Source organism: Diabrotica virgifera, chromosome 7 (assembly GCF_917563875.1).
Source record: "Diabrotica virgifera virgifera chromosome 7, PGI_DIABVI_V3a".
Taxonomy (NCBI): domain Eukaryota; kingdom Metazoa; phylum Arthropoda; class Insecta; order Coleoptera; family Chrysomelidae; genus Diabrotica; species Diabrotica virgifera.
This window is the reverse complement of record NC_065449.1, coordinates 34,764,819-34,782,097: the sequence shown is the minus strand read 5'-3', so window position 1 is coordinate 34,782,097 and position 17,279 is coordinate 34,764,819. Positions and strand designations below refer to the sequence as shown.

The 17,279-nt window shown below is 32.8% G+C and overlaps 1 protein-coding gene and 1 long non-coding RNA gene across 3 annotated transcripts; one reads left to right on the top strand and one right to left on the bottom strand.

Moving 5' to 3' along the window:
* Positions 1-544: 544 nt before the first annotated feature.
* LOC126888469 (uncharacterized) lies at positions 545-7,216 on the bottom strand. Its single transcript, XR_007699567.1, has 2 exons — positions 7,024-7,216; positions 545-727 (listed from the first exon to the last, which is right to left on the bottom strand). It is a non-coding gene; the product is annotated as an uncharacterized LOC126888469 (long non-coding RNA).
* Positions 7,217-8,442: 1,226 nt separating this feature from the next.
* Positions 8,443-16,626, top strand: LOC114326464 (peroxisome biogenesis factor 2). 2 transcript variants are annotated; one of them, XM_028274845.2, is made up of 5 exons: positions 8,443-8,647; positions 8,922-9,338; positions 10,100-10,309; positions 10,613-10,733; positions 16,490-16,626. In XM_028274845.2, the coding sequence occupies exons 1-4, from the start codon at positions 8,531-8,533 to the stop codon at positions 10,700-10,702; spliced, it is 834 nt and encodes a 277-aa protein (XP_028130646.1). In that variant the 5' UTR covers positions 8,443-8,530; the 3' UTR covers positions 10,703-10,733; positions 16,490-16,626. The 2 variants fall into 2 exon arrangements, with proteins under 2 accessions (XP_028130646.1, XP_028130648.1); XM_028274847.2 differs by lacking the exon at positions 10,613-10,733.
* Positions 16,627-17,279: the final 653 nt, after the last annotated feature.

The window sequence follows — 17,279 nt, the reverse complement described above, 5'->3', positions numbered from 1 at the left end:
AGGTACTGGAAAAAATACTGGAGAAATTGGATAGACTGAATGTCTTGTTGGAACATTCCATGAATGTTCTTTGGACATTCACAGTATATTTTTTAGACTGAATGTCTTGTTGGAACATTCCATGAATGTTGGAACATTCCATGAATGTTCTTTGGACATTCACAGTATATTTTTTAGACTGAATGTCTTGTTGGAACATTCCATGAATGTCTACGAACATTCTTTGAACATTCATAGTATATTTTTTAGACATTCTCTGAAATATATCGTCAGTGATGTGACAATACCTCCTATATGTTTTTTCATGAGGTGTGCAGGAGACGAAAAACATTTTTTAAGGTCACCTGTTTTCATACGTAAGTTCTGACTTGTTTTGTAGTAAATAGATAATTGAATTTATTGCAAAACAAATCAAAATATATATGAAAAAAGGAGGTGGCCCAAACAAGTTTTTAGTCTATCTTACAAATCTCATGAAAAAACAGATAGGAGGTATTGTCACATCACTGACGATATGTGGCCATAACAAATAATACATCCTTGATAAATATAAACATTTTTATTGCAAAAAATCTTTTCATACATTTTTTTAATGTAATTTACTGACATTCCTAAATATTATAAAAAAAATGTGTCACATTTGCTTGTAAACCTTTCTTTTGCTTTTCGTAGCCACATATTCCATTTCCTTCCTGGTTTTTTTGTAGACCACTTCTCTCGGCTGATTCTAAAAGAAAATAAAATAAAAGGTAATTTTTCTATCCTTTACAATTAACAATCAGAAGAAATATTAATTTACAGGTAATAATAATAATATGCATAAATAATAATAAAAAAATAAATATTAAATAATATTTAAATAAATAATAAAAAATAATATTTAATAAATAAAATAATAATAATGAACATTTTGTATTTTGACAACGACGTCGGATGTGGAAGAAGAAACCTAAATAAAATTATTTTTCAAGTAAATTGTGGCTTATTTCCCCATTAGAATAGTTAATTACAAAAAAGCCACAAAGTGATGTTTTGCAGAATTGCGTGGATGTTAATTAAACACCGAAGTACTTCTAGTCAGTTTTATTTTAAAAGAAAACTCAATAATTCTACAAATAACTTAAACATCAAAATCAACATTTATTTTTCTTTTTGACACATTTTTTACTTTTAGTTGACATCTGACACTTATATAACATTGTTTCCAACTACATCATACAATAACAAAAATCCCCTAGATTTGCCGTTGCTTATTTTTACTGGGTATTCAACACCCCCCCTCAACGGTAAATCTCCTAGATCTAAATTAATTTTTTTATTCTAAACCTAGCAACTCTCTAAATTTTTTAAACAGAGTTAAACCTAATGGTTTTGTACATATGTCAGCCTGTTGGTCACTTGTATTAAGATATTTTAATACAACAATATTTTCCTTAATTTTATCTCGTACAAAATGAAATCTAATATCAACATGTTTTAGTCTTTTATGAAATTCCGGATTTCTACTAACCCTTATAGCGCTTTGATTGTCTGCATGAATTAGAACCGCTACATAATCAGGTTTTATTTTTAAATCATACATTAAGTATCTTAGCCAACATGCTTCACTCACACATACACTTAGTGCAACATATTCAGCTTCAGTAGAGGACAAACTGACTGTAGACTGTTTCCGTGATGCCCATGACACCGTGCAATTAAAAACTTTGAATACATATCCTGATGTAGATTTTCTATCAGTACGGTCACCTGCCCAATCTGAATCTGAGTACCCTACATCAAATTTTCCTGTTTATATTTATGTTTATAGTATATCAAACTCATAGTAACTGTGCTTTGAATATATCTCAATACTCTTTTTATTGCTACCCACAAATCGTTACTTGCACATGTTTGATACCTGCTTAATATACCTATAGCTATACACAAATCTGGTCTTGAGCATAACATTGCATACATCAAACATCCTATAGCAACTCTACATTTCTTTTCTATCTCTATGCTCTCAGATTTTTCTCGTTTGAGAAAATCGTGGTGAAAATTATTATCCATTGGTGTTGTTGATGGTTTGCAGCTTGACATGTCAAATTTCTTCAAAACATTTTTTAAGTAAACAGTTTGATTAATTTTTATTTTGCCTTCAGACAAATTTTGAGTTATGCACATACCCAAAAAATGTTTTATTTGACCTAAGTCGTTCATTTTGAAGTTTTTGTTTAAAATGTATTTTATTTTCTCAACTTCTTGATCATTTGTACCTGCCAACAGCAAATCATCAACATACAGCAAAATGTATATCCTACCTTTTTCATTTACTTTAATATAAAGACAATATTCATATTCAGATCTTGAAAAACTCAAATTTTGCATCAAATTATGAAATTTGTCATTCCAATTTTTAGGTGAACTTTTCAAACCATATAAGGATTTTCTTAATTTGCAAATAGTGCCCTCTTTTTCTTTAAATCCCTTTGGGAGTGAAATAAAAACATTTTCTTTAATATCCCCATTTAGAAATGCACTACAAACATCTACTTGATGAATTTTCATATCAAAAGTATTACACATGGCTAAGAAAATCCTTATTGATGGTAATTTTGCTACTAGACTATAAATATCATTAAAACACATACCAATTTGTTGAAAACCTCTAGCTACCAAACGAGCTTTATATTTCACTACTTTACCATTTTCATTTTTCTTTTTCTTGAACACCCACTTGCACTCAATGACTTTTTGACCATCACTACTTTGCACAAACTCCCATGTTTCATTTTCTAGCAACGCATTTATTTCTGATTGCATAGCTTTCTTCCAATTTTTACACTCACTACTGGCCACTGCATCATCATACGTCTGGGGTTCTTCATCATCACTAAAAGTCAACAAACTCATTTCGTCATCATCCAGAACATAATCATCATATCTTGAGGGTCTTTTTATATGTCTTCTCAGGTCATATCCATGCTCCTGCTCTATTTCATTCACATCTTCAATACTGCTATCAGTTTCGAGGTCACTCTCACTGCTTTCTTCTCTATTATTTTGAGGTTCTTCTGCTTCACTGTCATCTTCTTCTGACTTTATCTCCTCACATATCATCTGTATGTTTTTATTCATGTCTGTCTCCCCATTTTTTATTTCTATGGTTTTCTCGGGCAAAAATATGACATCTCGATGAATTTCAACTTTATTTTTGTCTGGGACAAATATTTTGTAACCTTTTACATCCTCACTGTAGCCAATAAAGAAACCAAACATATTTTTTGCATCCCATTTTAATCTCTTCTCTTTTGGGACATGCACTGATACTCTAGAACCAAAACTCTTGAGTGTAGAAATATTATTGACTTTCTTTTTGTACCATAATTCATAAGGTGTCACATTTTTTATGCTACTAGGGCCTGTTCGGTTTAAAACATACACTGCTGTATGTATGGCCTCTGCCCACAAGTTTTTATTCAACTTTTGCCCTTGTATCATAGTTCGGGCTGATTCAACTAGGGTTCTATTTTCCCTCTCAGCCCTACGGTTCTGCTGAGGTGTATACACTACTGATCTCTGATGTTTTATGCCTTGATAGTCAAGCATCTCCTTTATTTCTTGGTTCATAAACTCTAAACCGTTATCTGATCGTAAAGTTTTCATCTTGTAGCCTGTCTCTCTCTCGGCTAATGATATAAAATTTTTAAGGTGTTTCTTAACTTCTGATTTATTTTTCATGAAATACGCGTACCTATAATTTGTATAGTCATCCTTTAACAACAGGAAATACCTATTTCCCCCTAAAGACTCTTCTTCCATAGGGCCACATACGTCTGTATGCACTAATTATAATGGCTCACTTGCTCTTGATTCACTTAACTTGAATGGTATTCTGTGTTGTTTACCTGTTAAACACTGTTCACACACGAATTTTTCGTCTATAAAATCAATGTTATTTTGCCTTAAAAAGTTTCTCACATATGTAGTATTTTGATGTGCTAGTCTGCAGTGCCAAACTCTCAAACTTTCTGTTGTTTTTGCAGAATTACACTCTGATAAAAATACATCTACTAAACAGCTGTTTTCTTGAACTTGACCGTCAGACAAGTTTTCGTTAGGGGTGCGTTCCGAAATTAAAATATTTGCAAAGGTTTCAGTGTTTTGTTCTTGTGAGAATAACATTTTGTATAATTTGTTATCCCGTGTTGCCAATGCTCTTATTTCTCCTTTGTCATTATAAAATTCACATTTTTCATTGTTTGAAAACATCTTATAACCTTTATCTAAGGCACATCCAGCTGAGAATAAATTAAATTTTAAATCTGGCACAAATAATACATCTGACAGGGTTGACTTTATAAATTTCTTACCATTAAATGCCCATAGAGTTATTTTTCCAATACCTTTAACTGGTAATTTTTCTCCATTTCCGACTTTTACTTGTTTTTTATAGCTTATCTCTATCAATTCTTCAAACAGATCTTGATTCCAGCACATATGTTCGCTAGCTCCTGTGTCCAAGCACCATTCATTTTTATTTTTCTTACTCCCAGTATATACCATGAATGCATTACTGTCAATTTTATTTTCTTCTCTGCTTGTCTGTTGTTTTTCATTTTTATTTTTATTAAACCAACACTCTTGTAAGTTGTGTCCTCGTCTTTTACATTGACTGCATACTTTTATGTCTTTCTGGCTATTATTATCTCTCTCTTTCTTCTTGAAAAAGCAATTTTTCGCAATATGGCCACCTCTGCCACAAAAATGGCACTTTAACCTGGTTTTCTTTTGCCCTTTAAATTCTCTGCTTGTATCACTTTTCATCGCCAATGCTGTGCTGCCCTGTGCTGACTTACTTCTTTCTTCTTCGATAAGTAGTCTTGATGTAAGTTCATCTAGAGTTTGTTTATCAGATGGTACGGATTCCCATGCGGACCGAAAATGCTTATATTCCTCTGGCAATGCCATAAGTATTTTTGTCATGATCATTTTATCGGACAGCTCTTCACCAGCTTGCTTTAGCTTATTTTTTATCTCTTCAAGCTGTGATATGAATGAGGCAACATTTTTACCTGATGAAAACTCCAAGAGAAAAAACTTTTGTTGCATTAAATGAATGCTCACCTCTGACTCTTTGTCGTAGACAGACTTCAACTTTGTCCACATATCTTTCGAGGTCTCACAGGATAAAATGTGTGTCATAGGGCCTTGCTCTATTCTGGTTACTATAAATTCTTGTGCTTTTGAATCACCAGCATCCCATTTCTTTTGGTCATCTCCAGTAGTGCTCGGTCTCACAGACTTTCCTATTACTATGTCATAATAACCACGGCTTTTTAGCACTACCCTTGTTTGAAATTTCCAGGCTACCCAGTTGTCACCACCACTAAGTTTCAACGCAGCCGATGAATTTTCCATTTTTCGGATTTATGTTTTTCTTTTTTTATGTATATATACTCGAGCTTCTTTTTCACCTTTTTTTCAGCTTTTCTTTTTTATTTTCGTTGGCCGCGGCAAACTACCGACACAGGCTCTTCAACACTGACTTTTTTTACTGGCGAAATACTCACGAAAACAAGTGATCTGGGCCATAACCTGATGTTTTGCAGAATTGCGTGGATGTTAGTTAAACACCGAAGTACTTCTAGTCAGTTTTATTTTAAAAGAAAACTCAATAATTCTACAAATAACTTAAACATCAAAATCAACATTTATTTTTCTTTTTGACACATTTTTTACTTTTAGTTGACATCTGACACTTATATAACATTGTTTCCAACTACATCATACAATAACAAAAATCCCCTAGATTTGCCGTTGCTTATTTTTACTGGGTATTCAACACAAAGAAATAGCTTTTTCACAAACAAATAAGTATTTAGTATTCATTATATCTATTGTTTTTATTATTTACTTTAATGTCCGACTGGTATATTATTTGACAAATAATAACATTATTTCGAAGTCTGTTAAGTACGATATAACGCTCTAGGGTGTTATTTTCAAAAATAATGCCCTTGGGCATTAAATTTAAATAACGACTTAGATACTGTCAAGTTGACAAATACCAACCTAAGTAAAACTATGGTTACCACAATTACGTTACTACTGTTATTGGTAAATGTACTTATTTAAAAACTAATTAATTCAAAATTCATTCAAATTTTTCGCATTTAAAGAATAATTTAGTCAGACATTAAACGTTGAAGGCACCACAGGTATTATAATAATAACGCTTTCGGTCAACGTATATCCCTCAGGCCGAAGGCCCTTGTTTAATACACCATTGACCTCAAGCGTTATTATCCTTATAATACCCTTTGGTACCTTAATAACTATAACAAAAGATTATAACTTAATTCTTGTTTTCTATTTCTGATGTTTTTATTTATTTACATTAAATATTAATCTGTTTTGTTGTGTAATCTACTTCGCAATAATTATGTGATATATTTGACTTAAAATGAATTCAAAAATTTTTTGTAATTGGGCAACAATGTCAACTTAGATCTCTGATGTAGATATTAGAGAGATTTTGCACCTCTTAAAATAACCGCTGATTTTGGCTCCGCTATGGTTAACTTTATTAAGCATAACGATTATGGCAACGTTAAAAAGCAGAGTTTTTGCAGCCTTTCAAGTGGGTTTTTTGTGTCATCGTTATCGTTATTTAAACGTAACCTCACTTCACATAACGTTATTGTAATTTTAAGCATATACTTGAACAGTTTTTGATATTTTAATTTATAAGTCATCAAAATTAGAATCTATGTAAATGTAATTTTACTGATTTTTTACATTCTGGCAACAAAGCAATTTAACCATTACTATAATGATAACGATAAGCACTACTTTAAACCTCCGTAAATTACGGAATCCCTTATGTTTCATAACGGATCATATATTCGCTACTGCGCAGACATAGTATAACGATAACCATAACGGAATTGCAAAATAAGAAGTGCAAAATCTCTCTAATGAATTGCAACAGTATCTATATTGTACGGACTGTATTATTAATTATGTTAAGCATATTACCTGTGTGACATAAGCTATTGGAACAGCACAGTCTCTCAAACGAACAGATGAAAGTGAAGTTCTGTCAATATCTTTTTCTAAAAAATGTTTTGAACATACTCCTCTATTAACAAATCAGATCTATACTTCATGCCTTCTTCGCAGGATCTTCTGGAAAGCTAAAAATACAAAATATATGCATTACTAAGCATTATTAACAAATTTTAGTTTTAAATAAAAAATATGATTAACGAACTCACAAAATATTATAAAATAGCTTAGAAATTGTTTATTAGTATAGTCGTTCCCCAAAGTCACACACAACTGGCTAGTGATTTTAGTAGGTAATTTTTTTGTTTTTGGCCAATTTTGCCAAAATTACTAACTATTTAGTAATTATTAACTATTTAGTTATTATTTTTTTGCCAATTTTACGAAATTGGCAAAATAATTTACTAAAATCACTAGCCAGTTGTGTCTGAGACTCAGTAGTACTGAGACTGAGTTTAGCGAACCGACTATAATATTCTGTGTATTCATTAGTTGGTACTACATATTATAGTGTGTGGTCTACCATCCTGTTTATAAACGCATACATTAGCAAAAGAGCAAAAAGAAGAATTATTTTAATTTTACAAATAATCCTTTTATTATCTCTATTTACTATTTTAGTTAGGAATAAGCGAAGTTTGTAGTTTGTGGCTTATTCACAATTATTAAAATAATAAATGGATATGACCAATTATCAGTAAGTGAAACAGAATTCATTGGTATAAATTTCATATCTGTAATCCGTCTCCCGTAAAGGAAACCAGAACCAATAGTATTAATTTATTTTCTGAAATACAGGGCATGCCTTTGTTTATAATATTTGCATAATTTATTTATGTACATAATATTTGCATACTAACCTTTGAAACGTTATTCCTAAAGATCTACATTTGCTTAACATTAAACAAGAAAAGTGAAAGGGTGGGTGCGCGTGCACACCCAAGGTCAGTATAAGATCTATGGGTCTATTTACTAACCTTGCCACACACCCATTCCCGAGAATGGTTTTAGTTGGCAGGTATTGTATTGAAGTATTGTATCGATGCATCCGGGGGAAATTCGTTTGGATGTATTCAAGTTACTCTCAATCCTACTCACGGAAGGCACGATTCACCTGGAACGGCCTTTAGAAGATTTCCACTCTCATAAAAAAACTATAGGTACATAAAAATATTATTAACTATGAAACATTAAATTCAAAGATAGTGTTATGTTGACAAACAAGCATTACGGCGCGGTAAAGTCTTATTTCTGTCCCCTCGAGTTCTTTAAAATATTTACTTCATTTTTCATTTACTATATGTGTTTTGTTGTTTTTTTGCTATTATATTAGAATAATATAAAAAATTTAATTTCGCTCCGCCTATGGTTACAAATACAAACGTCAAAATCAGCTGTTACTCAGACAGAAATAAAGGTTATGTTTATGGTTCTTGAATGTTTTTAAAGAGATAGATGAAAAATACGACCAATTGTAATGTCTAACAATAAAAATACTTTATTGCGGGTAACGCAGATGAACGCTGTATATTTAGACAAAGAAATTTATAACTCCTTATATCAGATATTTACTAATGCAACCAGAAATTTGCCAGTAAGTTATGTTTTCCATTTATCTATTTCTATTAACTATAGTCAAAATTCAATAGGATTATCAGGGTATCCCTTTAAAATGATATACTCTGGAGGGGCTCGAGACCTCGAGACCTTAAATTACAGAAAAATAAGTACTAATAAACAAATAAATATATAACTGCTTGCCATCACCTGTTTATGAACTACAAAGTTTCTGCCCTGACAATCCTATTGAATTTGAACTATGACCATTGTCCCATATTTTGTACTTATTTTATATTCCATACTTTCAGCCTGGAATACTAGCCTCATATGAATCAGAGCTTAATTTAATTCTTCGATTTATGCTCCTTAACAATTCCGTAGTTAAGAACGGATGTACTTTTGGACAACAGCTTCTCTCTATAAAATATGAAGATATAGGCACCTTTCAAAGAGTACTATATTTACTTGGACATTGCTTAGATTATGTAAAAACCAGATTTGAAATTTGGAAACCGTCCCATGACTTAAACAACACATTTTACAAGATTTACTTGTTTACAAAGCTTCTAGATTTTATCAATCTATCTATATTTTTAAGTAATGGTGTAAAACCTCTTTTAATAGAAAGAATCCTTGGGCTAAACCAAGTTTATGCAACTGATAATGCACAAAGACACTTCGAATCTAAATATTTAGCAAGAGAATTGCTTTGGAATGGATTTATAGTAAGTAAACTCAATTATTATAGAGTAATGTGTAGTATGTATGTTAAGCAAACGTCTTGTTACTTTATAAAGTTGACTTAAGGCCATTGGAACATAATTCGCAAATATTTTATGGCTATCCCTACTTTTTCTGTCTTTACACGGCAAATTACGTGTAGTAAAATTCACACTGGTATGGATATGTAAACGTTACTAGAATGTCTTTCTACTTGACAATGTCATCATTAACTTAAAGAGATGGCTTTTGAATGTTCTTGGATAACTGTTATTTGCATTATATATTTGTAACAATATATCATATTATGTTAACCTTAATCAATAACAAACCAGTGAGTGAAGATCATTGTTAGTTGTTTAGTGAATGTTACACTAAAAGTAAGTAAAAATAGTAAATTGAACATATAAAATCAAATGTTTTGCTCAGCAGAATGTTCTGGCCTTCAAGGGGCTATGATCGTGCAAGCCTTTGAGGAAGGGTGTAAAATTCCACTGTTCTTAAAAGCAAAACACAGTAAATTTTTACTCAAATTCATCCAAAATGTCAGAAGAGAAATTGACATATGTAAGAAGATTTAACTCTTTACTTACTCTTTTGAAAACCAAACCATCAAGTATGGTTACTTTGTCCTTCAAAAAGCTTTGGAATACAAAGTGAGATATAGTGATGATTGAAGCTCCAATTAAAGTCCTTATAATATTGCATTTTTGTATGATACATGGTTTCGAATTTGTTTGTTTATTCTTTATTTTTGCATTTTCAGGAAATAATAGTATATGTAATTCCACTAATAAACTACCACAAACTTCGCAGGATGGTACGAAATTTTAATCCTTTTCACGTGAAAAACGATTACTCCATTTTACCAAACAAAGGTATGACAATGCATACAAAATGTGCTCATTGTGGAGAAAACCCTATTTTACCACACCATATGGGCTGTAACCACATTTTCTGTTATGTATGCTTAAAGGTAAGAAAAAACTTAAATATTCCGTCGAAATAAAAAAAAATTAAATACATTTAGATGCTTTTAGTTTTGTGAGCTCAATTTATCTGTATGTCCTTCCTTCTTTCCTATGTTCCTTCTATGAGGTTAGGTGCAGTCAAAACTGGAAGATTTGTCAGTTTCATATTTATTGGTACCACGTTTTACTGTGATTACAGTTTCTACAGGTTGGGGCATCTCCCCAAAGTTAGTTAGTTTTTAGTTTATTATAATACAATTGTCTAGTACCAATTTAAAGAAATTTAATAATGATTTAAACGTTTTTAGGGTAACCAAACTGCCGATACAATGTTTGAATGTCCTCGTTGTGAACATAAAAATGCAAGTACTGTCTGTATTAGGGTTACTGCTGCGTGATGGCCTATTTTTGGATAGTTCTGGTGTTAAGGTAATTTTTTCTTTATACGGTCTGCAGTTTATTAAAAATAGGTGACACGAATATTTTTCTACAGACCAGGGAGTTGCCTCAGGCTTTAGAGGCATTTAGGTATTGGTGTTCTTCATTTAGCAACTTTCTAAAGTACTCATACCAAATTTGCTTTATTTCAACATTGGATTTTAACACATATATCCGCATTCTTAATCTGTCACACGTGAGTCAAGCCCTTTGATGACTTGTCCCTTGCTTTGAAAATGAAGGAACAGTTAAGAAGAAAATCGTTACTTTGTATTATTCAGGAGAAGACAAACAGGGGAAACATGGAACGGCTTTTATGGTGAGCAAAATAAAGAGAAAAAGTAATACAATTCAAAGCTATTATTGGAAGAATCTCCTACATCAGAATCGAAAATAAACAAGCCAATATATCTTTAGTTAACTGCTACGCACCTACTGAGGAAGCAGACCAACAAGATAAAATGGAATTCTATGAACTTTTAGAAGAAACCTGCGAAAATATTCCTAGGAACGATATCTTAATAATACTGGGAGATTTTAACGCGCAAGTGGGAAAAGACAAAATGTAGCAGGTAAAGAGACGATCCACAATGTAACAAACGATAACGGGGCAAAAGTTTGCAATCTGGCAGCAGCAACAAATACCTATATAATCAGTACGAAATTTATACATAAAAAGGAACACAAGATAACCTGGATGTTACCAGGGAGATCAGATGGCAACCAAATAGATCATGTATTGATTTCGAAAAAATGGTCAAAGCTAATACAAGATGTGAGATCCTTTAGAGGAGCAAACGCTGATACTGACCACATACTCTTAATAGCCAAAATAAAGATGAAAATCATCAAATCTAATAACAAGGTAGGAAAAAGAAGGAGGTGGAACATAACCAAATTAAAAGTGCAACAAACAAAACAAGAGTATTCAGAGGAACTAGTACAAAAACTTAAGAGGTCCGATGGCGCGAACGTAGAAGAGGAATGGACAAATATAAAAATGAGCATCATAGAGGCTGCGGAACAAACTATAGGACCTCATGAAAATAAAAAAAAACCAAAGAATGGTTTGACGAAGAATGTCGATACCAAAGTCAACTTAAAACGCTGGAACGAAACAAATGGCTTGAAAATAGCAGACAAGAGGAAAATGAACAATACCAAAAAGAAAAGAGAGAAGCGGCCAAACTTTACAAAAGGAAGAAAGAGACATGGATCTCAGATCAAATGATTGAAACAAATAATAGAGACAATAAAAAATTGTTTGAATATATAAAACAACAATATAACGGCAGCAAAGTGACCAGTAAAATAAGCAAAAAAGATTGGGAAAATCACTTTAAAGATATAAATAGAAGCAACCAAGCAATCGACGCAGAAGAAGAAGATGCACCTACCTACCAAGAATTTATAGAAGTAGTAGAACAATTAAAATCTGACAAAACTCCAGGACCGGATGAGATTAACAATGAATTGATTGCAAATGGAAGAGATAACCTTCTAAACCGTATATATAAATTAATGGTCAATATATGGGAAAAGGAATACATGCCTGAAGAATGGAAGAACGGACTCATTATACCTACCAGTTTTTAAAAAAGGAGACCCAACGCTTTGCAGCAATTCTAGAGCAATTACGCTATTAAATACAACATATAAGATCATGACAACAATTATAAGAAATCGGCTAACCAGATACACAGAAAAACACCTAGGACCGTATCAACAGGGATTTAGAAAAGGGAGATCAACAATAGATGCAATCCACGTTTTAACGCAAACAATCGAAAAAAATTACGAACATGGCATAGAATTGCACATATTGTTTATTGATTTCCAACAGGCTTTCGACAGCATCTACAGAAAACAGCTATTAAAAAATTAAAAATATGAATATACCTGCAAAATTAATAAGATTGACCAGAATGACAATGAAGGACTCAACAGCAAAGGTTAAAAGAGTGGATGGTGAAAAAAAGAATATCAACATAGAACATGGGGTAAGACAAGGTGACAGCCTATCGACAACTCTCTTTAATATAGGAGCCTTGGAGGGAGTAATTAGAAACACAGGGCTAACAAAATAGACAATAAACCAAAGCTCTACACAAATAATAGGGTATGCAGATGACCTAGGATTGATAGCCCGTGACAAGAGAAGTCTAGAAGATGCATTGCTAACATTGACAAGAGAGGCGAAAATCAGTGGGTTAATAATTAATCAGAAAAAATCAAAATATTTAATAAGTACGAGAAATCAAGACCAAATAAATAGAATAAAAGAAATAAGAATAAGTGATAATGTATTCCAAAGGGTTGACTGCTTTAAATACTTAGGAGTGTTAGTAGATGGTCAAAACAGAAGAAGCCTAGAGATAAATAAAAGAATTAAAACAGGGAATAGGGCATTCTGGAAATACCACAAGCTACTTAAAGATAAAAACCTGAGCAAGAAAACAAAGACAAATATATATAGAGCGGCAATTAGACCAGTCATCACCTATGGAGCAGAAGCAATGTGCCTTACAAAAAAAAGATGAAGAAAAACTGAGAATAATAGAAAGAAAAGTTATGAGAAGAATACATGGTCCAATTAAAACAGATCAAGGAGAAATACGAATTCTCATGAATCACGAAATAAGAAATCTAATGGAAGGAGAAGACATAGTGAGATTCATTAAAGCACAAAGACTAAAATGGTTTGGCCACATCCAAAGAAGAGGAGCCGATGAACTATTTAGGCAGATAACACATTGGACGCCAGTAATAAACAGACCTAGAGGAAGACCGAAAATAAGATGGGAAGGTCAACTGCGAGAGGATATATACAATATAGAAATTACAGGCTGGAGAGAAAAAATACAGAATAGGAAAGAATGGAAACAGATCACAGAGAAAGCAAGAAAACACGAAAATCTATAAAAGATAATGAAGAGGACTTATGCGGACCAATCCACCGCATGAAATGGATTAAAAGAGCTCATGAACCTGAGCGACCTATACTCTACTAGAATGACCGGTCTATATATCCGCATTCTTAATCTGCCACATGTGAGTCAAGCCCTTTGATGACTTGCCCCTTGCTTTAGCAATGCTGTATAACCTTTTCATTCTCTCGGGTGTTTCCAACCCTTTCTACAGCTTTGCAGACGATCTTTGATTTAACAGACCAATGATTTACCATATATCTTTTTCCACTATCACCGGTTAGTGTTGACTAGCTACTTACCCTTCAGATATGCTCGCTAAGAGCGGTTCCAGACCCGTCGGCTGGAGAAAGAGGAGGTGGGTTTAGTCGGTAGGCGGCTCGTGATATAGATAGGGCGGGCCGAATCCGACACACCTGGGACACCTTCCCAGACGGTCTTAAGAAGATTACCACCTCCCAAAAAAAGCTACTCACCCTTTATCACGTCACTGGCTTCTTCGTCACAGTACAAAATCAATCTGACTTTCCCTTCCCTGGCCACTATAGCTAAAGGTACGTATCCATACAAGGGTGAACCCTGCTCCGTGTAGCAGCTCAAATGGATACGGCATGCGCTCCCCTACCTATATATAAACCGCAAACCGGTTGGATCGAAGAGGATCACCGACGTATCCACTATGTGCAGCTGCTACACGGAGCGGGGTTTTCCTTGTGTGGATACGTACCTTAACATACTGGTCTTTAGTTTTCGTAAATATCTTATTAAGAATCTTCTAAGAATATCCCTATCATCATCTTTTATACCATTATAAAATAAGAACTTAAATATGTTTGTTACAATAAATTGACCCAATACAGTGATGAGCGCTCTAATAACCGGCAAAATAACGCAAAAGATGGAAAACATAATACATGATGAAGTAAAAAGAGATGAAACTAGTAGAGGTGGAAATTATGGATATAAACGTATAAATGAACATTACATTACATAGTTTCCCACATTTAGACCTACTGGAGGAGTATGACAACTGTCACTGTGACGGGAGAATTTTATAAAATACTCCTGTCACTGACGTCTTAACACCCTCAGCGCCAGTGTATCCTTTTAGATACACACTGTCCTTAACGCTGTGTACCGAAAAAGATACACATGGCTCGTTGTGTTCGATCGGTTATGTCTCCTAAAAGGACACACTTTTTAAGTTTTTATATGTAGGGAATAATGTTATGGCCTGAGCCAATTTCCTGGAATAACTAGGTTTGGCCTTCGACACGTAGACATGAAAAGATAGGCTGTATGTAACTAGAAATTCATATAAACATACAAAAATAGAAAAATACGAAAATAAACTGCAAATAAATAAACAAATTGCTTCAGTCACCCTAAAATAACATAAAAAACTCTATTCGTCCAAAAAACATTTTGGCCCAGAATGAAAATTTTGTGAACCACCCGTGGCGCTGAAGGTGTAAGGTGGGAATCTATGTAATAATTTATACGTTTATATCGATAATTTCCATGTCTACTAGTAGTCCAAGAGGAAGCGCTGAAAAATCTCTTAAAATTTACTAAAGCTAGATTTTTCACAGTTGATTACTGTGATTGTGTAGAGAAACATACTGCGGTCGGTCAAGCGAAACGTAGAACAGGGGTTACTGAGAGGGTATCAAAGTTGCTTTCCTACGAAGATAATTAAATCCATTTACTAAGGCTGAAAATCAGTACACACATTCTAAATTGAATATAAATAAAAGTTATTATAGTCGATCAGCTGTATGACGGGACAGAGCCGGTCGGTCGGCCCCAATGAATGTACAGGGTTATTTAATATATTTTGACGCTCTTATAAACTGTTTTATTTGCAGAATTAGAAAAAAATGTAAAATACAAAAGTTATTCGATTTTTTAATTATGATTTTTTTGACATATATATCGTACTAGTGACGTCATCCATTTGGGCGTGATGACGTAATCGACTATTTTTTTAAATGTGAATAGGGGTCGTGTGCTAGTTCATTTTAAAGGTTATTCAATTCCATATTCAGTAATGTAAACATTAACATGATTAATTATACAGGGTATCCAAAAAATTTTTTTAATAAAATAATTGTTTAATTAATAATTCAAACATTTTTTGGACACCCTGTATAAATAATGATCTTAATGTTTATAGTACTGTATAGAAAATTAAATAACCTTTCAAATGAGCTAGCACACGACCCCTATTCTCATTTAAAAAATAGTCGATTACGTCATCACGCCTAGATGGATGACGTACTAGTACGATATATATGTCAAAAAATCATAATTAAAAAATAAAATCAAATAACTTTTGTATTTTACATTTTTTTCTAATTCTGTAAATAAAGCAGTTTACAAGGGGGTCAAAATATAGTGAAGAACCCTGTACATTTATTGGGGCCGACCGACCGGCTCTGTCCCGTCATACAGCTGACCGACTATAATAACTTTTGTTTATATCCAATTTAGAATGAGTGTACTGATTTTCAGCCTTAGTAAATGGATTTAATTACCTTCGTAGGAAAGCAACTTTGATACCCTCTAAGTGACCCCTGTTCTACGTTTCGCTTGACCGACCGCAGTATGTTTCTCTACACAATCACAATAATCAACTGTGAAAAATTTAGCTTTAGTAAATTCAAAGAGATTTTTCAGCGCTGCCTCTCCGTCTATAGTTTCATCTCTTTTTATTACACAATGTATTATGTTTTCCATCTTTTGCGTTATTTTGCCCGTTATTAGCGTGCTCATCACTGTATACTATAGCTGCTTGATAATTTGATTTTGTTTTTGCAGGTGTACTTCCAATAAAAGGGTTGTGAAGTTTTATAAATTATTTTAGAAAATTACTTACGTTTAGAATTTTCAATGTTAAATCAGTTTGTATTCCTATCTATAAAGTATTTTAATAATAAAAATATTTCTATAGTTTATTTTAACCTATTCGGTCCAGATTTAGGAACATTGGCTAGAAGGACTTGCTAAGCCGACATTCAGCAGAACCAAAAAATTAAGTTATGTGGAAGGAGTTAAGATTGGAGGATTATCATGCCTATGTTTTGTCTTCAAAAACATGTCTATTTTTTATAGAATCGTAGTTTGAGTGTACATAATCTCAAAGTGCATTTTTTGTATTCCAAAAAAGCGTATACCTTTTTTTTGAGATCAGGTCTAATTTTTTTATCCTCTGTATTTTATTATAAACTATATTCTATATTTCTAATCTTTTTTCAGATTTTTTCGTAATGCGCCCCTTTTAAAAACCCGAAAAATTGGGTTTTAGGTTTTTTTTTGGGAATTTCCCCATTTTATAGATTTCAAAATACATCAAATCAAAGTTTTTTTAATCTGAAGCATCCGAGTCTTTTAAGCCCAAAAAGGCGGGTTATTTTTTTGTGGGTTTGAACGTATTTCGTCCAATTTTTGAATGTCCTAAAGGACTCAATTACTTTAAATTATATATTATAAACTATAAATCAAACCTTGATTATGGGAAAAATCTCCAAAGCCCCCTAAAAACCAGTTGTTCAGGTTTTTGAAGGTGGTGCACCTCACGGAAAAATCTGACAAAAAAGATTACATAGTT